Genomic DNA, 27,801 nt, shown 5'->3' with positions numbered 1-27,801 from the left:
GTGGAGGACGAGAAGCCATCATTGGATTTCAAAGCCAGGAACTCCAGTGCTTATACCACACAGTATTGTGAAGCACCCAAGAAATGTTGAGCTCGCAACACGCCTCAAGATGATGCCATCGCTGCAGGCTATTTACCCTATAGCTCTGATTGAGGAAGCCCAGGGAGATAATTCAAAGGAATCAACATCTTACAACATCTTACACCACTACAGACAGGTCACATTGCAAGGGAACTGAGTCAGCAGCAGAGTCAATAAGACAGCAATGGATTCCATCTGAAATTGTGACACTTCACTGGGACTTCAACATCATGTCCTCACTGCATGATAAATTCAAAACGGAAGAGTCCACAGAGAAATTAAACTTTGAATGTTTGTGTAACGTTTGTATATTAATATTTGCAAATAGTATCCAAACAGTGAACAAACAGTATACGAACATCAAATGAGAACAAACAATGTTTGTACATAAACGTTACAAAAACATTTGCAAACGATCCTAAAGCACACAAGCAAGAAATGAATGTTATATAAACCGTTATTTTTGCTAAAGTTTCAGTAGCTTTTGCATCCAGAAACATTAAGGTATTAAATAGGGTGGTAGTAGCTTAATGGGTAAGGCACTGTGCTGGGAATCAGGGGACCAGCATTCAAATCTACTACTATATGCTCCTACCCAAGGCACTTAACCCTAAGTTGCTATAGGGGAGATCACTTTCAACACAATATTTCTCTTCATGCGTGTTTGCTCTCGGAAATTTCATAAAGGCAATTAAGATGTTTTTTGTTTAAGTAGTATTACCATATATTTTCTTAGTGGGTTTTCTGTGATTGTATGTTTAAGAAATTATGATGGTTTATGTGACAGGCAATTATACTACAGTACGTGAGTGTCATGCCCTGCTCGTCGGCTCCTCATGTGTGCCACGCCCCCCTGCTTGCCAACGTGTGTTTCCCTGATTGTTTCCACCTATGTCCGATTACTGTGATCAGTCCTGTGTATTTAAGTCCGTGTCTTGCCTGTGATCGTTGTCTGTCATTACGTGATCTGTGCACATGGTGTTGGTCGTCCCTAGCCTCCCGTGTTTCCCTACCCCGAATAAACTCCGATTACCCCGATCTTGCTCGTCAGCCTGGTTTTCTGAACCACCGCCCGCACGATCGCCTGTCCACCCGAACCTTTCCGTGACAGTGTGAGAGTATAATTAAAAGGAAGTTAGTTTGATAAACCAGGAAGACAGTTTAAATTTTCATTACTTGATTGGCTACAGGATCTCAGTTTACATTCTCAATGCCTGATGGGAAAACAAAGCCTGCGCCGATTCAGAGCACTGCTAACTCATTTGGAGCTACATGGAGCCTATTAATCAAGCAGCAGCAACCTTACACATTTAAAATAGCAGAGTTTCAGTGATGATATTCCTACTTATTTACCTTCTCTTTCAAAGTTTTTGTTTATGGCGGTAAATGGTAATGAGGAGGGCGTTGTTATTTCTTTCACTAACACAATGAGCTGTGTTCAGACCATTATAAGGGAAACTGACAGCATGGGACATGACTGCATGGTTTTGGAAAGATTATTCCGTGATCTTAATGGATACACACAAACAATTTTTTTTCTTTCTTTCAATTAGCCAGCAGTTAGGAGGGGGTGACAGTCAGGGAAGTTTAGGTTCACCAGAGGCACTGTATGCATGTTTTTGTTTAATCATAAATCCAAATGATAACTTGAGATCACTGGAAATCAGACAAAAGGGTTATGTTTACTTCAAGAGCACCGTCAACAATCAGATCTGGTCAGCTTGGACGCCCTCAGTACAGTATACTACGTGAACAAATTAGCCACTGTTTGTTGCTTGGAATGAGTTGGTTAAGAATAGCTATATACTTGGGAATCAGCAGGAGGACATTGTACAATCACAGACAGCAACTTCAAATTGGACCACTGACCTATACAATGTCTGATGAGGCATTGACTGACCTTGTTAGTGAGATCCTTCAAACTACTCCAATTTCAGGAGAAAGGTATTTATAATGTTCAAACTCCCAATCAATGGTGGTGAGCTGTTTGTGATAATAAATCAAGTTGGCTCTTTTAATACACACAGTGGTAATATTGAGAGGTTCACTTACCTCAGCAGTGACATTCCTGTCACTGGAGACTCTACCTATAAAGTCATATTGGGAGAGCAATGGGGGATCATGAGGTCACTGGAAAGGGGTGTGTGGTGCTCCCCATATTTTTGTAAGAGGATGAAGGTCCAAGTCTTTAGAATCCTTGTTAGGGTTATCTTCTTCTGAAGATACGCTGGAAACAAACCAGTCTCTGAACACAGAACAACACAAACAGCTGTGATGACTTTTTACTTGCTGCAAGGGAAGTCCGGTCTCAACCTTGAGGTGTTAGCCTCTCAGCCTGACACAGCCAACTTCGAAAAAGGAACTCCCCTCGCAGTGTCTTTTATTGAGGTACACAAACAGGATATGCAAATAACATTCAACATTGTTTATCACCATGTATGGGGTGGAAATATTCAAGCGACAGTTCTTAAGAAGGGTTATTGCTAAATTAAGATCAAGCTGCTGCAGGGTGTTATTTCTAAGAAATGTCATCTAGCAAAATGACAATAAAAAAAGTACATATTTCTCTAACAGTCCTGGTTCTCCTTGTCTTGATGTATTGCAGTGGTATGAAACTAGCACTGGACACTATCCAGTGACCAGAAACAAAAACTGGACTCCTTCGGTACTGTGTCTCTTCAGAGAATCCTTGGGTACCGCTGATTTGACTTTGTTTCGAATGAGAGATTGCTAGAGGAGTCCCGAATGAGGAGCATTACCTGCATTGTGAGGGAGTGTCAGTTACAGCTGTAGAGCCATGTGGCGCGATTCCCTGAGGGTAATCTGGCTCACAGGATCCTCATTGCTGATGATCTGAGTGGCTGGACCAGGCCAAGGGGACACCCACATACTGTAATACCTGGCTGTGGCAGATATACTCCCCTTTCCAGAAGGTTGGACTGGACCACATGATGGCATGGAGGTTTTTCAACCGGGATCCTGAGATATTTTGTTGTGTTTTGGGTGCAGCAGTGCCCTGTACCAGTGCATGTGTGGCACCCAGGAGTATTTGTTTATAGAAAGGCAGCCCTTCAACAACGGTTCAGTTAATTATTTTGTTGTATTTTGTGTTTTCATTGTTTTTGCTGTGTGGCACACCCTCACACTGGCTTGCATGAACACTAACCTCTGGTGCTATACCCTTTTTGCGCCAGAGGGGGCAGTAATGGCGCCTGGGAGACAGAGAGACTGACTGCGAACCGTAGAAGCAGCTCAGATCGAGCGCGAGCTACGTTCAGCAGTCAGCACGGCGCAGCCTTTATGTTTGATTATTATTTTCTGTGATTACAGAATAAAAGCCGACCTGTTACACCCCAGCCAAATGCTTTTGTCGTAACGTGTGTAACATAATTTTGGCGAGCCAGCCAGGAGAGTTTAAAAAAAAATAAAAGAAATTAGCATCCTGAAACAACCTACTCGTGAGCCAAACCTAGACGTCACGCAAGAACAAGTATGGAGCAAGTACTGGATGAGACTATTGCGACATTGTGGAAACCAGAGCTCGTCAAAGTGTGCCAGCATCTCAAGTGCAGCGAACCGGCAGGTGAAGGGTTCAACGGACAGACCCGCCGCGCCCTGATGAAGATGGTGGAAATCACAATTGCCGAAATAGAAGATGGTGAAGATCCCCAGGTTTTCCAGCAGTTTGTTAGCGAACTCCAGTCAGTTGTCCAGACACTTAAAGCACATACTAAAGCTGAACCAGAATCACAAAAATCAGAAGTTATCGGCCTAGAAAAACTCAAGCAGGAATACGCGTGACTTCAGCAGGCGCAGGCAGACGAATGTCGCATCCTGGAGGAGAATATGGACGCTTTGACAGCGAGATTGGGTGGCGTGGCAGTAACTACTGCAAGAGAGGTGAGTCCACCTACAACACCCAGAGTGCCGGAAGTCACATTAAAGAGAGACTTCAAAATCTGGGGTCAGATCGGGGAAGCAGGACAGAAAGACAAGCTTTCTTTCACCAGTCTCAATAACCAGATCGAGTCAGGCATCAGGAAGGGATTCTCTGAAAATGAGATAATTGAAGCTGTCATCAAAGCAGTTAGCCCTGGCCTTCACCTCAGGGACTTGCTGGAAGTGAAGCGGGACCTCACGCTCCCCACTCTCAAAATTATATTAAGAGGACACTACAAAGTTGACTCATCATCAGACCTGCTACACAGACTCATGAATATATACCAAGACCCCAAAGAGTCTGCTCAAGCCTTCCTGTTTAGAGCAATAGAGCTGAGAGAGAAACTGCTCTGCAAATCTGGAGAAGACGACGAGGGGGAACGTAAATTCCTACGGTCACTCGAGACAGGTTTGTTAAATGAAGCAGTGAAGTTCCAGTTGAAACCTTACCTGAGCAACTTAAATGTACCGGATGAGGTGTTAATTGAAAAAATAAATGAAGCTGCTAGCCTTGAAATAGAGCGACAAAACAAACTTAAGAGACATGTATCAGCCAAACCACCCAGAGTAAACGAGATACAAGCAGAGGTGCAGTTCATTCACAATCATCCACCACAAGACATTGACAACGACACACTGGATGAAAGACGAAGTAAAGAAGGTGACAAAAGCAGTAGGAAGAAACCAGTGCAACATAGAGGACCAGATTCAGAGACTGTAAGGTTGATTGAGGGCCTAAGAGCAGATGTGCAAGAGATTAAGAAACTGTATACGGAGTCTGGGGCTGTGACACCAAAGCGCACATCCACTAGGGCAAAATGATGCCAAACATGCAGAGAAGCGGGGACGGGCGACACCTGTCGACACTGCTTCAGGTGTGGACAAGAAGGTCATCTCTCCCGCGGCTGCAGACAGAGGAACTTGCAGGGAAACGGGAAGCGGTTGCTGGAGGGGGACCAGCAGTAGCCCAGTCACGTTTCAGGTCCCACATTGACATTGCATCCTTACAGGCCAACTCTGAAGGCTCATTAAAGCCGTCAGGCGAGCCCGAAGAGAGAAAGACTCCCCCACATTCTGACGGTTACATGCCCTCTCAGCGCCAAACCAAGCTCATCAGCCTCATCGGAAGAAGATGTGTTGTCCGGTGCCGATTCGATAAAGTACCAGTGGACGCTCTATGGGACACCGGGGCCCAGGCAAGCTTAATAAACAATGACTGGAGGAAGAAACACCTCCCTCGCAGCACACTAAGGTCCCTTTCAGAACTCCTATCCGAACCACTGGTAGCCTTAGCAGCAAATGGTACTGAAATACCTTACCTGGGCTGGATAGAGGTGGAATTTCACTTGCATTGTGACACTTCTCCCACTAGGGCATTACTCGTTCCCATTTTAGTCTCTGGTGACTCTAATGTTGCAGAACAGCCTATTATAGGGTTCAATGTAATAGAAGAAATAGTGGGCAAGTGGGACAAAGGACACGGGGAAAGAAAGCGCATACAGCCCTCAGTCCTGACCAGCAGAAAATCGTAAAGCAGCTGCTACGAGAGGAGTGTCACGCGTTTGCTTATGACGACAAAGATGTAGGCTGTATCCCCTCTTTAAATATGCACATCACACTCCATGACACCACTCCTGTGAAAAAGACATATATTTCAATCCCAAAGCCCCTGCACCAGGAAGTTAAAGACTACCTGCAAGACTTGTTAAATAGGGGTTGGATTTCTGAGTCAAGGTCACCCTACTCATCTCCGATCGTTTGTGTCAAGAAAAAGTCAGGTGAACTGAGGCTGTGCTGCGATTACAGAGAACTCAACAGGAAATCCGTACCAGACAGGCACCCTATCCCGAGAATTCAGGACATGTTGGACTCTCTGCATGGCAGCTCCTGGTTCTCAGTGCTTGATCAGGGCAAAGCATACCATCAGGGCTTCTTGGATCCGGGGAGCCGCCCCCTGACAGCTTTCATTACTCCCTGGGGTCTATACCAATGGAATCGCATACCTTTTGGTCTCAGTTCGGCCCCAGCAGAGTTCCAACGGAGTATGGAGGACTGTTTGAAGGGATTGCGTGATGTTGTCTGTCAGCCCTACCTGGACGACAACTTAGTGCATTCACCATTATTCGAAACTCATGTCCAACATACCCGTGATGTGCTACAGAGGTACCAAACACATGGTGTCAAGCTCACTCCTCACAAATGTAGTGTTTTTAAGAGGCAGGTCCGGTTCCTGGGACGGATGGTGTCAGGGCAGGGGTACACGATGGATCTAGCGGAAATAGCCCCTGTCCAGGCACTCAAAGACAAGCCCCCAGCCACTGTAGGTGAGCTGAGCCGAGTCCTGTGTTTCCTGTCATACTACCGGTCATATATCCCAAACTTTTCCAAACTGGCCAAACCGCTTTACCAGCTCCTGACCCTGCCTGCAGACAAGCCACCACCACTGAAGACAAAAAAAATAGGGGTCAATAAAAAATACAGAGGACGGCCACCTCCTAGCACACCCATAACATGGACGGGAAGTCACCAAGAGACTCTGAACAAGCTCACAGACTGTTTAACAGAGCCACCCATTTTAGGGTATCCTGATTTCACGCAGTCCTTCATACTGCACTGCGATGCCTCCCAAGAGGGTCTAGGGGCAGTACTATATCAGCATCAAGCAGGCAAACTGAGGGTAATAGCCTACGGTGCGCGCACACTGACACCCCCAGAAAAGAACTATCATATGCATTCTGGGAAGTTAGAATTCTTAGCCTTAAAGTGGGCAATATGTGAGCGTTTTCGCGACTACCTCTTCTACGTCCCACATTTTGTTGTGTATACAGACAATAACCCCTTAACATACATTCTCACTACGGCAAAACTGAATGCAACTGGTCACCGCTGGGTAGGGGAATTGGCCGATTTCAACTTTACAATCCGATATAGGCCTGGAAAAAGAAACGCGGATGCAGATGGCCTGTCCAGGTTACCTCTGGATATAAATCAGTACATGGCACAATGTACAGCTGAAGTGGAACAGGATGACATCAAAGCAGCCACCGATAGTGTTTACTTGCAGAAAAGGAGCATGGGTCCAGAGAACTACATCATCAGTGAAAACGCCATCGGGTTAGTCCAAGATGCGGCGGCACCACCAGGCAAGACCCTCTCAACAGCTGAAATCAGGGCCAGTCAAGAACAGGACTCTGTTATCGGGCCTGTCCTGCACTACAAAAACAGTGAATACCTGCCCAAAGGCTAAGCCCTTAAGAAAGAGTCACCTGATGTTAGACTTCTCCTGAGACAGTGGAACAAACTATATGTGAATGAGGATGGCGTCCTCTACAGGCGAGTTAAGGGTAGAGGCCAGCTCCTACTTCCAAAAGTACACCATAGTCTTGTCTTTAGAGAACTGCACAAGGAGATGGGACACCTGGGGGCGGAAAGAACTTTGGGACTGATAAGGGAAAGATTTTACTGGCCAAGAATGCAAAAAGATGTAGAGCATTTTGTGATGCATGCCTGTGAGTGCATAAAAAGAAAACAACCCCATAGAACTCACAGAGCTCCACTAACCTCTATTACCACAATGTACCCTGTAAAAAAATCGATTTTTTGCATTTAGAGACATGCAAACACGGGTACGAATACATCCTGGTGGTAATGGACCATTTCACGCGCTTCAATGAAGCATATGCAACAAAGAACAAGTCGGGTAAGACAGTGGTGGACAAAATCTTTAACCATTTCTCTTTGAAGTATGGCTTTCCTGCGAGAATTCACCACGACATGGGCCGAGAGTTTGAAAACCAACTGTTTGCCCAGCTCCAGAAAGTCTGTGGTCTTCGTGGCTCCCACACAACGCCGTATCATCCACAGGGGAACGGGCAGGTGGAACGTTTTAATCGGACCCTGCTCTCCATGCTGAGAACCCTCACAGACAGTGAAAAAGCGGACTGGAAGGAATCGCTGGCAAAGGTAGTGCACGCCTATAATTGCACTAAGAGTGAAGCCACTGGGTTCTCCCCATATTATCTGCTTTTCGGCTGCACTCCCAGACTCCCAGTGGACATCCTGTTCAACTTGTCCAACCTAGAACAACAAGTCAGCTATGAGGAGTATGTGGAAAAATGGCAATCACAAATGAAAGCGGCCTACCAGATTGCGTCAAAAACAGCACAGAAAGAAGCTGCGAGGGGGAAACACTACTACGACCAAAAAACACATGGTGTTCAGCTGTACCCAGGGAACCGAGTCCTCCTTCGCAACCTCAAAGAGAGAGGGGGGCCTGGTAAGCTGCGTTCATATTGGGAAGATATGGTGTACATAATAGTTGCCCAAAAGAGCCCGGACATGCCTGTTTATGAAATAAAGTCGGAACAAGGGGGTAAAAGCCGTACAGTACACCGAAACCTGCTCCTTCCATGTGACAGCTTACCGGTGGAAAGACGGGACATCAAACAGCAAAACCAACAGAAGAAAAAGACACAAACAAAAGTATGGAGACAAAGAGAGACATTACAAGAGACTGTAGACACGGACAGTGATGAGGAAGGTGCTCTTGTCTGGAGGTCTCCTCGTCGACAAATTCATAAGGACAGCAGAACTCAGAGGCACATATCTGAGCCGGAGCAGCAGCTGGAGCAACCCCGAGCAGAGGACACTCATCACCTTGACGACCAGGCCTCGGAGGCAGAAGAGGATCGCCCGCCAACAGCAGAGGACGGAGCAGATCTGGAGCAGCCCAGTGATCATCCTTCAGACGAGAATGCGCCCCAGCAGAGAGGCAGAGACTCTAATGTCATGCCGTGGTCAGCACCTTCATCCCACATCCACCCACAGAGGGAGCGGCGGCGGCCCCAGGTCCTCTCCTATGATCAGCTCGGACACCCTACCAGGAGACCAGTGGGCTTGGACTGCATCGAGGTGAGTGTCTCACCCCCATGCTCACAGAACCTCTGGAGACCGTGGACATCAAACACCATGCGAGCAGCGTATGGAAGACTGAACTACTGATATGAACTCTATAAGACTGTGATGAGAAATACTAATGATTCCGAGAACACTGAAGTGCAATGCATAGAGACTAAGGGGACTGTATTACTTATGTCAGCAGTGTCTCCATTGAGATTATGTGGTAATATAGTAACAGACAAAGTGACAGAGTAGGCCGTGTATGTGTCTGGTCACTAGGATATAAGCAGTGAACACTGTAAGGTGAACTTGTGTATTCATCGGGAGAAACAACATGTGCTTCTTCCTACAGTACCTTTGGTATTGCGTGGTATGTGAAAAAGGTAATTGCAAGTTGCTCCTTACCAGTGGTACCAGAAAGGGGATGCGTGTATGTGTATATTTATGTTCATATACTCACCATATACGTTCAAGGGACACTGTTTGGATAATACAGCGTGGTCGATATTCAAAAAGAAAAAGAAAAAAAAAAACATTTTTTTTTCTTCTTTTGATAAGCAGGGGAGGGTGCGGCACCCAGGAGTATTTGTTTATAGAAAGGCAGCCCTTCAACAACGGTTCAGTTAATTATTTTGTTGTATTTTGTGTTTTCATTGTTTTTGCTGTGTGGCACACCCTCACACTGGCTTGCATGAACAGTAACCTCTGGTGCTATACCCTTTTTGCGCCAGAGGGGGCAGTAATGGCGCCTGGGAGACAGAGAGACTGACTGCGAACCGTAGAAGCAGCTCAGATCGAGCGCGAGCTACGTTCAGCAGTCAGCACGGCGCAGCCTTTATGTTTGATTATTATTTTCTGTGATTACAGGTGAGTTAAGTGCACAAGCATTAAATCGAACGTGTTCTTGGTAATATTTGTAAGTTTAATGACTATTTTTGTTGGTTTCGATTATACTTTTAGATCGTTTGTATGGTAGAAGCAGCTCAGATCGAGCGCGAGCTACGTTCAGCAGTCAGCACGGCGCAGCCTTTATGTTTGATTATTATTTTCTGTGATTACAGAATAAAAGCCGACCTGTTACACCCCAGCCAAATGCTTTTGTCGTAACGTGTGTAACACATGCTCCCCAAACTGACCTGACCTGGTAATATTGTGATGTACATCCACAGCAGTGCTGGAAGAAGTACTTACACCAAATTGTAGAAATGCTCTACTACAAAAGTTCAGTACTCAAATGCTCACTGTGTGCTTAAGACCTTTCTCTCACACAGTTCCTTCTCCATTGGATCTATTTATGCAAACCTACTGAAATTAAAGCCGAAACTTGTAGCATAGGCTGGACCATAAGTATGTCTGACAGCTGCACACGTTTTGTCCTTAGGCCACGACATTAAAGAGTCAAGCTCTACATTGGTTTATAATACTGAAGCTGCTCACAAAGCATTTATTAGATGTATGTCCTAATACTTTTGAACCTATATTTTATATTAATCTGCAACATAATGAAAGCTGTCAGAATAATGCAGTGGAGTAAAATGTACAGTATTTGCCTCCTAAATGCAGTGAAGTATCATTTAGCATAAAAGAGAAACTCAGTAAACTATTGTAAGGCTGACTTTGGGAACTTCAGCATTAGTTGTGTTTCAGGCCGTGTGTACAGAGGCGAGGCGGAGACAACATACCGTGCTAAACATGGAAGACTGACTTCTCCTTTATTTTTTCGCGCCAATACAGACAAATAGTACCGGCTCCTAACAACAAGAACTCTATCGCTCCACTCCCAAAGCGTCATATAGTTCCCTTATCTTTAGGTAATATAAATATAAAAGGATCTATACTAAAATAAACATGAAATTATAAGGTAATTAATCTTAATGAAAATAAATATCCTCTTACAGTATAAATACCTCAAAAATGGACAAACATCCCCATGCCCTTTCTATCATGAGAGCCAAAGCAGAAGAGAAAATGTAGTTGTGATTAATGGTGGCGCTTATGGACAGGTCAGAAATCACTAAAATTTTCAGTATTCATTTTATGGAGACCCAAATTTCAGGGTACACCACGGACTACTTGCCAGTCTATCACAGAGCTAAATGCAATAATAATTCCTGTCAGTTTTCTTCCCACGGGCATATAGATGGAAACGGTATTTGCTGCAGAGATGGATGAATAGATGCAGTGTCATTACTGGACGCGGTGTCCACAATCAGAGGATAGAACGGCTGTGGGCAGAGCTAAATGGAGTTGGCTCCTTCCACTTCAGTAACCTCTTCACCTTCATGGAAAACGAGGGCATACTGGATCCTACAGGTGAACTCCATACGTTTTGTTTGCACTACATCTACATGCCAAGAGTGTAGAGGGCAACTGCGGAATTCCAAAATCAGTGGAACAGCCGTGGACTATCTACACAGGGAGGACAAACACCTCTTCAGCAGGGGGTTCTTAATGGGGCTGGAGCTGGTGCAACTCAGGACATTTTTACAGGAAATTCATGAAGACACTCTACAGTTAGAGACTGAAAATAATATTGTTGCTCCAGGAAATGACTTTATTGTAAATCAAACTGTTATGAACAGAATTCAAGAAACAGTAGCTGGCTGATGATGGTAATTATGGCATATGGTTATTTTTAGGCCTGGTGAATTTTTGTTTTAGTTGGTCAAAAAATCTGACAGAAAAAAATAATTTTATATTACCTATAAATGTAAAAAGGCTTATAACTGAAAAAAGTTAACTTTTCCCTCAAATGAAGAAAAGTAGCTTGTATGTTCGTACATATTAAATGAGTACATGGAACACAGATAAACGTTTCCCACATTATTCTCTACCAAAACTTTGCGTGTTACTTAATGCAAAATCCATACTCTCCCTGAAATCCGCTCATGCAAGAAATCAATTAATGGTTGTGGAGAAGCCAACTGGAGGAATGACACTTGCAGCCATTGCAAAGTCTAGGATCTTATCGAGCTTTGAGGGCCCCACTTGCTCTAAAACTTAGGAAAACAAGCAAGAAAACGCCAATGACGATTCACAGCAATTATATCATAAAGCTAAAAGTAGGGCTGCCGTGATTCGTTGATGTAGTCGATGATATTGACGCTGAAAATGTGTTATCATTTTTAAAAATTGATAAAATTACCTTTTTCGATTTCTAAAATGCTTCAGTTCATTATAACGGATGTTTTCCTTCACTCCGTAAATATAGAAGCGGTTCAAATCATTACAAAACAAAAAGGTGGTTTGTACACTGTGCAAGGTTTTGATGGCATGACACAGCAGCACTGAAGATAAAATGCAGAGTCACTATTCTGCATGATGGACAGCCAGAAAAGGCAAACCCATCTTAAATGTTGTCTATTTATGTTTGTTAAATTACCATTAGTATGGAAAACTTTTTCTTACCTTTTGTACTTGTAGCTGCTATATACATTCATCATTGAAGCCATAAAGCTGTCTGCCTGCTACCTTACAATTTCCATTGAATAAGTGTCAGGAAATGTTTAGGCTGAAATCTGGGCTTATTCTACATTGATTGACAGTGCCAGTGTGTGTGTGTGCGCACATTGGGCTTGTTGGGACCAGTGATATCATCGTAAACTAACCAGAATCTATTTACCTTGTTTAATCACGATATCTCCTCTTTTAAAAGATGTTATTTGATCTGTCCCTTTCTTCACTGTGACATCAGTGCTTAAGGCTTCCATGATTTACCAAAACAATCACACGTGGCAACCAAATTTATTAAGCATAAAGACATGCTGAATTTATATAGATTACTATAACTTCTGGGCATCACACTACGCCTCATTAGTATTATAGGCTTACTACCAATCTGCTCTATTTTAGCAATCTAATGCTAAGTGTAAAGTGCAAGGTGTGTCTAACATTTATAGGCATGTCCACATCCATTTTGCTCTTTTGACAGCAGAAATAAACAGACTTTTCCCCAGCACAAGGCACAAAAAGTTGTCCTAATTCTCTGAATTATTCAGAGGTGTGTCTGGGGCGTAACATGCATTAAACCAATCGGAATGGCTTGTCACTTCACCTTTAAAAGGCAGGGGTGCATGATCTACTGTGGATTGCTATTACACTGGCGCGTTTGTCCAGCAAACCAGATCAGTTTTTGCCCAAGGAAATGCTCATGCAAGAGGTGAAAAGGCCCAAGCACGGGAGCACTGCTGTTCCACAAAAGTCTTCCACTATTTGCAAAACGTTCTGATGAACACCCTCAACCAACTGTGTTTACCCATGTGTGCAAATTGGTCAAACAGCCTATCATCAGTACATGATTCTGAACGATACAGTTTATTATTTACATAAATATGTGTGTGTGTGTGCATTTATGTGTGTGTTTGTCTGTGTGATCATATACCTATTAGATTGTAGAGAACAATATCCAAAAAATGTGATAAACAGTTGTTATTTTGAGATTGTCAGGACATTTTTGGTCCCCATAGAGGAAAACTCAGTTATTAAAAACCTGTAAAGGCAATCAAAATGCTAAAAATGCCAAAAGTCTTGTATTTATTTTGATTACTTGTGGCTATAATTAGGACTGGGTAGGGGTTATATTGTTATAGTTGGGATTAGGGTTACACCCATAGAAAGTAATAGATAGACCCCACAGTGTGTGCATGTTCCCTACAATGGACTAATATCCCATACAGGGGAAGTATTCCTGACTTCGGGCTTTTAATGTTTTGTGCCACTTGAATTATCCTTCGCAAAAGTCCCAGAAGGCTAATAAAGCCCTTAAGATGAGAACCAAGAAGCTTGTCTGCTCCTGAACTGTAAAAACCTCATGGTTTGCAGCCTTCGGGAAGGGGTGGGGAAGGATGTTACGCAATTACAGTACCATCCATCCATCCATTTTCCAAACCGCTTATCCTTCTGGGTCGCAGGGGTTCCGGAGTCTATGAGAATTTTACTGCCACATAAACAATTGCTAGACAGAACGTGACGTAACAAATACACACTGATAAATAAGAGAAACAGTAACCAACTAATAACTTCAAATCATCAAAGGATCGTATCTGTCATGACCTGCTCGTCGGCTCCTCATGTGTGCCACGCCACCCTGCTTACTCACGTGTGCTTCCCTGATTGTATCCAGCCCCGTCTGATTATGTTGCTCAGTCCTGTCCTATTTAAGTCCTGGTTTTGCTTGTCTCCCCTGTCTGTCATTGATGTTACCTAGTGTTTGTCGACTCGTGATCCCAAATAAACCCCAGTTTTCCCCGTTTTCCGCCTGCCTGCTTGTTCCTGATCGCTCGCGCTGTCTGAGCGATCTTCCGTCCGGCGTTTCCCGTGACAGAATGACAGACCCTAAAAAGACAAAGAGGAAGAAGAGGAGAGGAAAGCCCCTGCCTGAGCCCATCAGCCTGGGCACATGCTCCCTCGCCAACTCTTGGTCTCTCGCGGAGGACGAGAGAGAGGAGCTCGTCTGGGGCTCTGACCCTGAACCGCTCCATATGGGAGCTTACTTCCTGGCGAGGCTCGGGGCTTCCAGCGACGACGAGGAGGGCACTCCCTTCTCGCTCCCGGAGCTGGAGCCGATCACTCCGGATCAACTACCGCCCCTGAACCGGTATGATTACCGGCCCGAACGTCTGGCGAATTGGGGAGGTATCAGGGCTGTTAGGGACTCGATCCCTCGAGTGCCCCGGGTCCCGAAGAGGACCGCGCCCGTCTCCCGTTCCCGGGACTTGCCAGTCCCGCCTCCAGCGACTTTCCCTCTAGAGGCGCTCCCCTTGCCCTTGCCAGAGGAAGTGACAACTCTGGCAAACAAATTCTTCACTCTCCAAGGGCTCTATATGAGGGTGATGGACGACCCGGCGGCACCAGAGGGACCTGAGGCCCAGTAGCTCATCGCTCGACTAAACAGAGGCTTCGACACCTTCACTCCAGCCTCTGGTTGGGCGGCGCTTGAGAGCCTCACCGGGGACCTACAGCAGCTACTCCAGTTCCGGAGGGCTACGGACCCCGCACCGGAGCCACCACCCCTGCCTGTGGGACCCGCTTCTGAGCATTCGTGGTCACGGCTGTCTGCGCTATACGCACAGACACCGCCTCTGCAATCTGCGCAGCCAGGACAGCCACCTTCGCTGTCCGCCACGCTTGCGCAGCTTCCTCTGCCCACGGCTGTGGACTTCGTGCTGCCGCCCAGACCCACGGTCCCTCAGCACGTACAGCCTGCAGCTCCCGGGCTGGCGCCCCCTCCGCAACAGCCTGCAGCTCCCGGGCCGGCGCCCCCTCCATAACAGCCTGCAGCTCCCGGGCCGGCGCCCCCTCCATAACAGCCTGCAGCTCCCGGGCCGGCGCCCCCTCCATAACAGCCTGTAGCTCCCGGGCCGGCGCCCCCTCCACGACCTGCCTGTGTGACTATGCCCACTGTGACTCCTACGCCCTCACTCCGGCGGACTCGACCCCTTCCCTGGTGCTCCCTCCTGCTCCCTCCCTGGCCCCTCCGCTGGTCCCTCGCCCTGCCTCCTCTGCCCCTCCGAGGTCCCCTCTGGCTCCGGCCGCCTGCAGCCCCTCCGGCTGCCTCCCGTCGCCCGCTGGGGCTCCCTCGGGCTCCCCTTAGTTCCCCCTCCTTCTCTCCCTTCTTTCCTGCCCCGGTCCCGCCTGTGTTTGTTCCTCCTCCCGCCTCTGTCCCACTGTCCTCTGTTCCTGGTCCCTTTTTTCTGCCCCGCTCCGCTCCTGGTTTCCCGACGTTCCCTCCCGTCACTACCCGCTCCTTTTGTTCCGCCTGTTCCCTCTTTTCCACCCTTTCTAATCTGTCTCTCGGCGTTCCCTGCCCTTTGTCATGTCCTGTCTTACGTCTTATCCCTTGCCTTGTTCTGCGTCTCCGTCTTGTTCCCGGTCCTTCGTTGATGGTTCTGTTTTTTTTTTGTTCCAGCTCCCGGTTCCCGTGTCCCGTCTGTCGCCTCCTCCCTGGCGCGCCCGGTGAAGCGCGCCTTTGGGGGGGGGGGTTCTGTCATGACCTGCTCGTCGGCTCCTCATGTGTGCCACTCCCCCTGCTTACCCACGTGTGCTTCCCTGATTGTATCCAGCCCCGTCTGATTATGTTGCTCAGTCCTGTCCTATTTAAGTCCTGGTCCTGCTTGTCTCCCCTGTCTGTCATTGATGTTACCTGGTGTTTGTCGACCCGTGATCCCAAATAAACCCCAGTTTGCCCCGGTTTCCGCCTGCCTGCTCGTTCCTGATCGCTCGCGCTGTCTGAGCGATCTTCCGTCCGGCGTTTCCCGTGACAGTATCACTGTACTTCAATAATGCATTAGTTTTCTGTTATTTCCCATAAGAGGGCAGTGTTCCAGAAACACACTGTGATCTGTACTCAAACTTAAAGGTCCGTGCAGTGTTTTTGATTCATCAGGGGATCCGAAAGTTTTAACACCTTTTAGGGGGGAATAGAGCCCCACAAAATCCAGAGGATAGTGGCCAGCCGTGTGACCCGAGGGGGGCTTTTCCTCCCAGAACACACGCCATAAGGAGGGGAGCTGATATTTACAAGGTATTTTATGCTTCAGAAAAAAAATGAGAATAGCATCTGATTTTGTATTTTTTTCACTGTTTTGGTTCTTATCATGTGTTGTATGTATGATATATGTTTTGTATGTATGTCTTATATATATTGTTTGAATGCAGGGTTTTGAAATAAGTGTATAATACAAAGGTAAATATATTGAATAAAAACAGTACATATATAAAAATGTCTATGGCAGACTGTAAGGTATAAAGTGACATGTGCTTTCCAGGTATGAAAACATTGCTTAGCAGCACTATGATATGAAGTGTGACAGACAGGGTAGCGGTGTAACGGCAGTTTGCTCACGCTTCGCTTGAACAGATGATTCAGGGCTCATGGTTCGATACTCTCACAAGACGTCTAAATTAAACAGGGGGGAGAGAAACAAACACGCGGCCAGCAGAGGCAGCAGCACAGAATGTGGTGCTCGTCACTAGAGGATGGGGAGGGACGTCAGAGTAAGAATCCACCTTTCCACTGTGTTCAGTGATATATGTGTAGTGCTGCAATGCCGCTGTGAGTGTATTGTGGGACACAGCAGAACTGTTTGTTTTACTCATTTCTCAGTTTATGGGTGTTTGCCTGTGAATAATTTATATATTTGCAAACTGTGGCCTGGTTCTTCTCTGATTCTCATTAATGAAGGGCTCCTTCCTTGCTTTGTGGGACTTCAGTCCTGCTTCTAGGAGCCTGATGTGAACTGTCCTAGCAGTGCACTTCACACCTGCACTTAATGTTTCCCATTCCTTTGGAAGGTCACTTGATGTTATACTACGATTCATGAGAAACTGTCAGATAAGTTAACGGTCGTTTCTGGCATTAATATGTTGCTTCCCCCTTTACCTGGCTGGTTTCCGGTCGTTCCCAGTGTCTCCTGCTTCACCTTATTTTTGTTACTGCTGTCTTAGAAATTTCGAACCGGGAAGTAAACCTCCTGCTCAGTGTGGTCTTCTGCTACACTAAATTTTGTTTTTAAATATAGAGTGCTTTCTTAATTTTTTCCACCTCTGTTGTGTCTAATAATCTTATTCCTAAATTGTGTGGCTTAAAAAGACACTCAAATCATGATTTCTAAAAAAGGGAATATATGTTTGGTTTAGTAATTTGGAATCACATACAGTGTATTACTGATGTAAATCAGGAAGCTATTCACATTAGTCTTAATTAAAAATAGGCTGCAGTCAGAACAGCAAATCAACTCAAGTATGTCCATTCTCGTTGATATTAAATAAGCTCATTCAAGAAAGATTTATCCATCCAACCATTTTCCAAACCGCTTATCCTACTGGGTCGCGAGATTCCGGAGCCAGCAATGGGCACGAGGCAGGGAACAACCCAGGATGGGGGGCCAGCCCAACGCAGGGCACACTCACACACCATTAACACACGTGCACACCTATGGGCAATTTAGCAACTCCAATTAACCTCAGCATGCATGAGAAACCGGAGTACCCGGAGGAAACCTCACGACGACATGGGGAGAACATGCAAACTCCACACAAATGTGACCCAGGCAGAGACTTGAAACCGAGAGAAAGATTTACTGTATTTTAATTTTACATATTTACTTTAGAGTAATTTTAACAGCTTAATGCTTTATTGTGCGTTAAATAATGACTGTACCCGTTAACCATATAGGGCGTGTTGTCATAAGGACGTTAACTGAGGGACCGCAGCGTCTCACGTGCTGCGACCGACGGGAAACCCGCAGTTACCTCAGGACGGCAGTAGGGGGCGTGCGGCTCAGCCGTCTGAAGTTAAACCGTGTTTTTAATGAGTAAAAATTAAAAAAAGTAAAGTGTTACGCTTTATTTTTAATTACTTGTGTAATTATTTACTTAGGTAGCAAGTGTCATGATATGTCAATAATCTATAGTTGTCCTGATGCACAGATGGATGATGGGAGCGACGGGGCGGAGTTCAGAAACATAAAGATGGACAGCTGAAGCCAGTACACTCAGCTTACGTGTCTGTTCACCAAACAATATCAAAACAGTAAGGACTTAGTTCGGCTTTTAATTATTCTTTTACCGTATTTTCATGGGGGTGAGAGAGACGCCATTTGCTAATTAGCTTGTCGATTGTCAGGTGTAGCAGTTCATCGTTTTAGTTACAAAATTTTTATTCTTGCTTGTAGTATTTTGATCGAGTGATTTAATCTAACATGTGTAACTAATGTGATTTAAAACTTTTTTATTTTTATGAATATTTTTTGCTTTTGCTGTTATGTCTCCCGTCTCCTTTTACACGGTTATTATATATGCTGATTTAATGTAATCGTGTTAGTTATGTTCAGTTACAGTAAAGTGAATTTATTTAATTATATTATACGTTATGTTACTCATTTACGCTTTGAGCAGAGCTGAACCAGGACATTAATAGGATGGAATATGAAGCCTTTATTGTCAGTGTACCGGTAGCAAATACAGTATACATACAGAAATATATCAAATGTACATATACAGGGGAGGGGAAACCCCGACCCAAAATCAGTATTACATTTCATTACATTTTAATCGGAGAAAAACAGTCATTTTGTATGTATGTTCAGTTTCCTGAACCCAGTCACTGATTTTGTCTAATATACGTCACACTTCAGACAGAGTAAAAAGGGTTATACTGGTTAAAAAGCAGAGATTTTACCTTTTTGCCACTGAGAAGCAGTGACATGTGACACTCTGATAAGGTAAAAATGATTCCTCCAGCAGACAGTGAGCTATCCCAGCATGCACAGCGACACGGGGGAGTTTGCACAAACCCCAAACCCTGGATAGAGGGGTTCAGTGAATGAGGAGGTGAAGCTGTACAGGAGGGTCAGTCCATCAGAGGAGACTCTGTAGAAGGACAGAGTACCAGCCGCCCAGTCCAGATACACTCCTACTCTGCGGGAGCCCGACGGCTTTATGGGTATGAAAGTATGTTTATTATTGTGCCAGACAAAGTAACTGTCAGCAGAGCAGCGCAGCATCCATGACTTGTCATTGGATCCAAACCCACAGTCAGCACTGTCTCCTTTCCTCCTGATTCCTTTATAAGTCACTCCCATCAGGGCTCCATCTCCACTCCACTCAGCCTCCCAGTAACAGCGACCAGTCAGACTCTCTCTGCACAGAACTTGGGGCCAGCAGTCAAATCTCTCTGGATGATCAGGATATGGCTGCTGCTCTGCCCCCCGTGTCACCTTCCTGTTCCCCTCTGACAGAGACAGGAATCTGTGTGCTGTGTTGGGGTCCAGCGTCAGCTGGCAGGAGTCTGTAGGCAAGAGGAAGAGCGATTATTCCCATGATGAAGCCCAGCATCTCCATCATTATCACTGTCACACCTCACACACTCACTAACACAGAACTCGCTCCAATACACACATTTTATTCCCAATATACTCATGTAGCCGCCCGAGTCTGCGGCGCTCCGGCTGCCCCCTGCGCTGTGAGACACGCCGCGCTGAGAGACTCGATAGGGACCAAACTGCACTTTAGCCCGAAAGCTATTATTCTGTACGATACATAAAAACGAAAATATATAAACGAAATGGTAATTCAAGTATGTGAAATAGCTCTAGAAATGTGGGACACCTGCGGGACGCAGGCGGGAAGATGCGCAGAAATGCTGCGTGTGTTAAAATAACAGGGTTAATTACAGGCTCATAAAACTATAAACAACTTTCATCAAAAAAATAACCCTTAAAACCCGACAAAAGTAAAATGCGCTGCTTTTCGCACTCAGTCTCAGGATGGTACCTTTGAATAGATATAACACACAGACACGATCGAGAGAATTTACCTGATCCGGGTGTCCAAGATGCAACATTGTGCGCTAAAGTATTCCAGAGTAACCCTGTGCACAATGAGGCATATATTTTAATTTACTAAAATGTGAGAAATTTCATTAGGCGCTAGTAGTTTATCTTCATACAAAAATGACATCAATAATGTCAAGACAAAAAACTATCAAGACTGTCAGCATTAACACATCAACTTATGACATATCAGAGTAACCCAGAATATCTTGAAAACAAAAACATAACTCATGTACATACTGTATAATAAACCTAAAATGAAAGGCATAGAAACATTCTCGAAATGGTTAGATTTCAAATGCTTAACCATATAATTCTAAACGAAACATTACTGTTAAAAGTGAGTTTGTCTTTACATCATAATATGAACATCCTGTGAACCACTTCGCACACTCACCTCCCTCCAGCAGCGCTAAGCACAGACTGAGGAGATGCTCTGTATCACAGCCAGTTTGGGGGAGACTATGGGTGCCGACTTAGGACAATACTAACGATTCTCAATAAGAGTATACTCTAGTATCTATATCTAGAATCTAGTATCTAAATAAATGTAACTTTATTTCTCCTTTTTAACATCATTCCTCACCCAGTGTCTTGTGCTCTCATTGGCTGTAGCTCATTATCAGCCACGACACTTTCACACCTACAGGATTTGGAGTCGTCAACAAAGTCGAGATATTTACAACTCCAAATATCTGGTGGGTGTCTGCAATGCAACAGCGCCTCCGTCAGGTCGCATCTCTGAACTGTCACAAATAGTGGTTGAGCTCTGACTTTCCGGCACCAATCGAACACAGATTTTGGCTGTGATCTGGGGGTTTTGACAGCGATGTCAAGCAGAAAATTGTGGCTAAAATCATGTAGTGTGAACTTAGCTTAAGGATGTAGATAAAAGGCCTTGATTAATTGTTACTGTGTGGGAACAAAAAGTTCCTGCTACCCAAACAAAGCGAGGGCAGCCTCCCTGCTTTCAGCATTACAGTGCAGGCTGACATCTAGGACAGCCTGGGCCCTTAAGCCCCCCCCGCTTACTTGGTTTGGATCCACTAATGTAGCTACAGCCCACACTAGGCAGTGAGCAGTAGCCCCAGTGTCAGCCATTCCTGTTCTGACTGACTTCAGGGGGAACAACGTGCATCAAAGCCCACAGCTACTCTATCTAATCTGACTCCAGTTGTGTGACACCTACAGACTGGGTCAGACAATGTGTTTAATACATTAATCTTAGCTTTACTGAATATCAGGTCTTTGCCTGGCAAATCACTATATGTGGCACTTTTCCACCCTCTAGATCGGCAGTTCGGCAACCTTTTTAAAGCAAAGAGCCATTTTATCCTAAATGTCTGACCCAAGATTTACAAAGAGGGTAGGGAAGGGGGTTTGAGATACGATTTTTAATGCAATATCAGTGTATATGCATTTAACACAAAAACAAATTTCAAGTATTTACAATAAGTAAAGACTTTTTCAGGGGGGAGGGGGGCATCTCAGTTTTAAATCACTCGCACATTGGGTAACAGCACAAAGGTGACTAATATTATGACATTATTCAGTTCTATAGCGATAGTCTTCACCCTCACACCTTCTGTCATGACCTGCTCGTCTGATCCACCTGTTTGCCACGCCCCCCTCGTTACCTCATGTGAATTCCTGATTGTTCTCAGCTGTTCTGCATTTCCATCCTTAGTCATGTGTATTTAGTCTGCATTCAAGTCAGTTTGCCCAAGTCTGGTCAATAAAAGTGTTGTGAAGTGTTCTCCGTGTTTATGTGCTAAGCCCACATTAAACCCCGTTTTGGGACTTCTGTCTGCCTGACTCTGATTCCCCGCTCCCGGTTCGCTCGCCCTGCACACGGACGTCACCCCTCCTCTCTTGAATAAAGTTCCTTTGGCTCTGCAGTTGTCTGCCCTTCACTCTGCACTTCACTACTGTAACTGCTGACTGAGCAGCGCAAAATGTCCTCACCACTCCGAACTGAGATGGATATAATAAGTAAACCAGAGAAAATATACCGGTTTTTATGAAGACTCGGGAAGTAATGGTAACAATTTACTACAGAAAGTATTAGACAGAATTAGGAATCCCAAAAAGCACTGAAGCGTACATCCAATCTCAGTTACTGAGGAAAACTCATAGCATATAATTTCACCAGAGGCATAATCTAGTTGAAGAGGATGACTTTGAGGAAGATGTAAATGATGTAGTTAAGACATTACAGAAACGTGCAATGGACCAGCCTCCATAAATATTAAGCCATAAATAATTTATTATCATATATCAATATGTTAAGACATGAAAATGTGAATGTGTCTGTCATTCTGAGAAGAGCCGCATGTGGATCGCGAGTCACAGGTTACTGACCCCTGAACTAGACCATGCAGCCTTGACAGAGACAGAGACAATGAATGTGTTTGCAAGTCCCACCTCAAGTACCAAGTACCAAAAAAGTACTGCAGCTGCTTTGGTACTTTGGGTACAGGAACTTTTAATAATAATAATTGATACTTTTTATTGATCCCTGTGGGAAAATTCTCCTTTTATGCCTCCCTCACCTTGCTCTTTGTAGAGTAAGTTGTCTGTGAAGGGCTACCACCTGTAGTGGCACCCAGGGAGCTGGGAGTTAAGGGCCTTGCTCAGGGACCCACAGACATGCTAAGGGTGGGTTTGAACTGGCAACCGTCAGATTACAGGCACACAGGCTTTGCCCACTGAGCCACACGCTGCCCTTTTGGTCATTAGCTAGAAGTCAGTGGAAAAGGTAAAGTACCAAATGTACCATTCCTGGTGTGTGGAAAAGCCCCTGAATGAATTTGCCTTGCAATTGGATCCAAAGGCTACTGACATAAACAGCTCATGTAAATGTGAAAGGAGGCAGCAGGAGAGAGAAAGAGAAGCTCCACTAGCAGAAGAAAACGAAAGACAATAAAACACAATAAAACACACTCCACCTCATACAGGGAGAGAGAAGTGTGTGTGTGAACAGACTCACATTGTAAGAATTCTGCTCTGGTCCTGGGCACTAATACTGGTAGGACGGCGTCTTTGGTAACTAGAAGGAGACAGAGAGAAACAGGGATGTGAGTAAAAGGAATTTACTTGTGGGAGATGGACTTCACTCACTCTGGAGACACCAGCAGTAGGCTTTTATCATTATGAGGGACAATAACAAGCATTTAAGAAGCTGCAAATCATTGTAAGTTACTCATAATACAGATTTATGGATTCTATGATGCAGATTATTCACATGATCTGGGTTTTGCAGCCTGTAGAACGTGGAGCTAACTCATCAGTTTTCACAAAGATTTAGTCTTATTGAAAACAGAAACTGACTTGGTCACACAAACATGAGGCTAACTGCACTGCATACTCTCTCTGCATGGTCTATATTTACATGAACAGAGAGGAAAATGTATTTATTTATTAACCTGTGTGATTGATCTCTGTTGTTTTCTTTTCACAAACATTTTCCAGTTGATCCTTCAGTTCAGAAACCACCTTCCTCACGTTCTCAAAAGAGCAGCGTGGATAGACAGAGATTCTGGGTCCAAATCCAGCTTCAGGGACAATAGGAAGACTCTGGCACCTCTACAGACACACAGTCTGATTAAACAAATTCATCATAACAAATATGTATTTTAATGGAATGAGCAGGACCATTAACATCTGACAAAAGACAGACTAGTTACGGTAAATTACAAATGAGAACATGCATCTATTTCCTTACTCTCGTTTTCTTTTTGCCAAAGTAGCTGTTATGTTACCTGGAGGAAATGGATGTGATCCTCTATGTGTGAAAGCTGCTCCAGCTCAGAGTGTCTCCTCTTCAGTTCATCGATCTCCTGCTTCAGTCTCTCCATGTCTCTCTCAGTCTGACTCACTGCAGCCTTCTCCTGATCTCTGATCAGCTTTGACACCTCAGAGCATCTTCTCTCAATGGAGCGGATCATCTCAGTGAAGATCCTCTCGCTGTCCTGTACTGCGGAATGTGCTGAGATCTGTTGGTGACACAGGGAGCAGAGGACGGTAAATTACAATTGGCCACTTTTGAGACTCCAAAGAGCCTCATTGTACAATAGAGATGTGAGCTGACAGGAGGTATAAAAACAGCACAGGGCTGGGGTTTGGAGCGTCACCATGCTGGATGCCTCAGGTACTGAAACCCAGCCAGCACTGATTGGAAATGATCACTCATTAAGCTCATACACTGTCAGCTGCAGGGATTTGGCAGAGACTGGTGGCAGGTTGGGTGTCACCTTTAGGTCTCAGTTTAATTGGTAACGTATCATGAGTGTTCCCCTTTTTCTTCACTCCCCTGGGTAGATTAACCCGTTTTCCCATCTCTGTTAGCAGCCCTGACTTTGATTCCCATACTGTGATTTGGCTCTTTGACTGCACCCTGTCTGGATGCCCTGTTCCTGTTCTGTCTCGTGACACTGTTATCTGGCACCTTTGTCCCACCAAACCTCTGACCCAGAATGACCCACAGTGAGCTTAGTATGATTAATCTGCACAACATTATAAATCTGTTGACTCTTGGGAGGAGTTGAGATTCAAGATGATCACAAGCCAGCTGTTATCTTCTCCTCAGGTTCATACTCACTCTAAATGAGCCCACAGCCTCTCTCAGCTCCTGCAGCTCCTTCTCTCTCGTCTGAATTCTCTGCTGAAATTCCTTCTGTGTTTCTCCCATTTGTTTCTACAGACAGGAAACAAGATGACAAAACAAGTTTGTTTCATTAGCTGAGATAAAATGCCTTAATCATCCTGTCCAGGGTGGACCCCAGCCTTGTGCCATATGCTGCCTGGGAAATGCTCCAGGCGCTACACATGACCCTGACTGGGATAAGTGGTTAGGAGATGGATGGATGGATGGATGGATGGATATTCGTAAATGATTTATTGACTGTAGGTAGGATAAACTGGACATAGACCCCTTGACTCACCACCATTGTACTGAGCTGTTATTTTTACACTTGTGACCCTCCTGTTAGCTGTAACAAGTCTGGCTGTTCTCCTCTGACTTCTCTCATTAACAAGGTATTTTCACCCACAGACCCACCACAGGTGTTTATGTTTATTGCACCATCCTCAGTAAACTCTACACACTGCAGTGTGTTAAAATCCCAGGATGGGGGCTGTTTCTGAGATGCTGGACCCATAGCATTTGGCAACAAAAATCACATCACAGCCTCTTAGCTCAGACATCTCAGCCATTCAGATGCTCAGGCAAACAGTAAGTGAACCTCTGAAGCCTGTTTGCTTGCTGTATGTATCCAGCTTCACCCACATGATTCACTGTTTAAAGGAGTTTTCAGTAGGAATTCAATGAGAACTTTTTATACTTTATAACAGCATCTTGCATTTTCAGTTATTTTCTTTTCAGTTTCCCAAACCAGACTTGATCTTGGTGTCTTCAGAGCAGATAAAATAAAATACATTAAGACAAAATCCATTTTTATTTCTAATAAATGTTATAATTTATATAAGAGTATTTCTGGCCTGACCTGTCTCTCCACCCATCCAGCAGCAGCTGAGACTGTATCATGGCCTCTGTGTTCATCCATCGTACAGGGATAACAGATACACTGCTGGTCGGTACGGCAGTAGACCTCTAGGAGTTTGTCATGGAGGGAACAGAGGTTGTCCTGCAGATATCCAGTGGCATCAGTCAGCTTGTGCTTCTTAAAAGCTGGAGACTCATAGTGAGGCTGGAGGTGAGATTCACAGTAAGAGGCCAGACACACCAGGCAGGACTTGACAGCTTTGTGTTTTCTCCCAGTACAGAAATCACACTCCACATCTCCAGGTCCAGCATAATGGTCAGCAGGAGCAGTTGTTTGTAGTCCAGTCTTCTTCAGTTTCTCCACCACTTCAGCCAGTATGGTGTTTCTGTACAGAACAGGTCTGGGTGTGAAGGTCTGTCTGCACTGGGGGCATCTGTAAACTCCACGATGATCCTCCTGATCCCAGCAGCTCTTAATGCAGCTCATACAGTAACTGTGTCCACAGGCTATAGTCACTGGATCCTTCAGTTGATCCAGGCATATTTGACAGCTGAACTGGTTTGGATCCAGTGCTGAACTGACTTCCTCCATTTTACCACGAACACTAATGGGATTCGGTTTTGTTTTCTCTCACAATTGTCTGTGTGTGAGAGTGGGAAGAGATTCCTGCTTTTGCAGTAGGTGTGATTTGCAGTAGGTGTGGTTTGCAGTAGGTGTGGTTTTGTACTGAGGCCAGACTGAGAAGAGCAGACTGGGCAAACACTGGATTTCAAGTTTATGAATAAGATATTACATCGTAATAACTTTACACACATCCATCCATCCATCCATCATTTTCCGCTTAATCCAGGGTCGGGTCGCGGGGGCAGCAGTCTCAGCAGGGAGGCCCAGACTTCCCTCTCCCCGGCCACTTCATCCAGCTCCTCTGGGGGGATCCCAAGGCATTCCCAGGCCAGCCGAGAGACACAGTCTCTCCAGCGTGTCCTGGGTCTTCCCCAGGGCCTCCTCCCAATGGGACATGCCCAGAACACCTCTCCAGGGAAGCGTCCAGGAGGCATCCTAATCAGATGCCCGAGCCACCTCATCTGGCTCCTCTCAATGCGGAGGATCAGCGGCTCTACTCTGAGTCCCTCCCGAATGACTGAGTTCCTCACCCTATCTCTAAGGAATAGCCCAGCCACCCTGCGGAGGAAACTCATTTCGGCCGCTTGCACCCGCGATCTTGTTCTTTCGGTCACTACCCATAGCTCATGACCATAGGTGAGGGTAGGAACGTAGATCGACTGGTAAATCGAGAGCTTCGCCTTTTGGCTCAGCTCTCTCTTCACCATGACAGACCGATGCAGCGCCCGCATGACTGCTGACGCCGCACCGATCCGCCTGTCGATCTCCCGCTCCATCGTTCCCCCACTTGTGAACAAGACCCCGAGACACTTAAACTCCTCCGCTTGGGGGAGGACCCCATCCCCAACCCGGAGAGAGCATTCCACCCTTTTCCGGCTGAGAACCATGGTCTCGGATTTGGTGGTGCTGATTCTCATCCCAGCCGCTTCACACTCGGCTGCGAACTGTCCCAGTGAGAGCTGAAGGTCACGGTCCGATGAGGCCAATAGAACCACATCATCTGCAAAAAGTCAAGACCTAATCCTGAGGTCACCGGACCGGACAACCTCAACGCACTGGCTGCGCCTCAAAATTCCGTCTATAAAAACTATGAACAGAATCGGTGACAAAGGGCAGCCATAACGGAGTCCGACCATCACCAGAAATGAGTCCGACTTATTGCCGCCTATGCGGACCGGGCTCTGGCATCGGTCATACAGGGACCGAACTGCCCTTAAAAGGAAGCCCGGTACCCCATACTCCCGGAGCACTCCCCACAGGACTCCCCGAGGGACACCGTCGAATGCCTTCTCCAAGTCAACAAAACACATGTAGACTGGTCGGGCAAACTTCCATGAGCCCTCCAAAACCCTGCTGAGAGTATAGAGCTGGTCCACTGTTCCACGGCCAGGGCGAAAACCACACTGCTCCTCCTGAATCCA

The 27,801-nt window shown here is 45.5% G+C and overlaps 2 protein-coding genes across 3 annotated transcripts in view; both read right to left on the bottom strand.

Moving 5' to 3' along the window:
• LOC125740155 (tripartite motif-containing protein 16-like) overlaps nt 1-27,801 on the bottom strand; it is a 148,172-nt gene that overhangs the window by 100,080 nt on the left and 20,291 nt on the right. The window lies entirely within an intron of this gene.
• Nucleotides 18,844-27,801, bottom strand: part of LOC125740153 (tripartite motif-containing protein 16-like) — a 42,192-nt gene continuing 33,234 nt past the window's right edge. The window contains exons 1-6 of one of the 2 annotated variants that reach the window (XM_049011000.1): nt 25,757-26,413; nt 24,853-24,948; nt 24,014-24,247; nt 23,678-23,837; nt 23,242-23,301; nt 18,844-19,708 (exon numbers count right to left, since the gene is read on the bottom strand). In XM_049011000.1, the coding sequence (XP_048866957.1) occupies nt 19,173-19,708; nt 23,242-23,301; nt 23,678-23,837; nt 24,014-24,247; nt 24,853-24,948; nt 25,757-26,347 (1,677 nt within the window). In that variant the 5' untranslated portion in view covers nt 26,348-26,413 and the 3' untranslated portion in view covers nt 18,844-19,172. Of the gene's footprint in view, nt 19,709-23,241; nt 23,302-23,677; nt 23,838-24,013; nt 24,248-24,852; nt 24,949-25,756; nt 26,414-27,801 lie in introns of those variants that run through there. The other variant, XM_049011001.1, reaches the window with a different exon arrangement.

Source organism: Brienomyrus brachyistius, chromosome 4, assembly GCF_023856365.1.
Source record: "Brienomyrus brachyistius isolate T26 chromosome 4, BBRACH_0.4, whole genome shotgun sequence".
Classification (NCBI taxonomy): domain Eukaryota; kingdom Metazoa; phylum Chordata; class Actinopteri; order Osteoglossiformes; family Mormyridae; genus Brienomyrus; species Brienomyrus brachyistius.
Note: the sequence above shows the minus strand (reverse complement) of the source record. Positions and strands in the feature narration are given on the sequence as shown.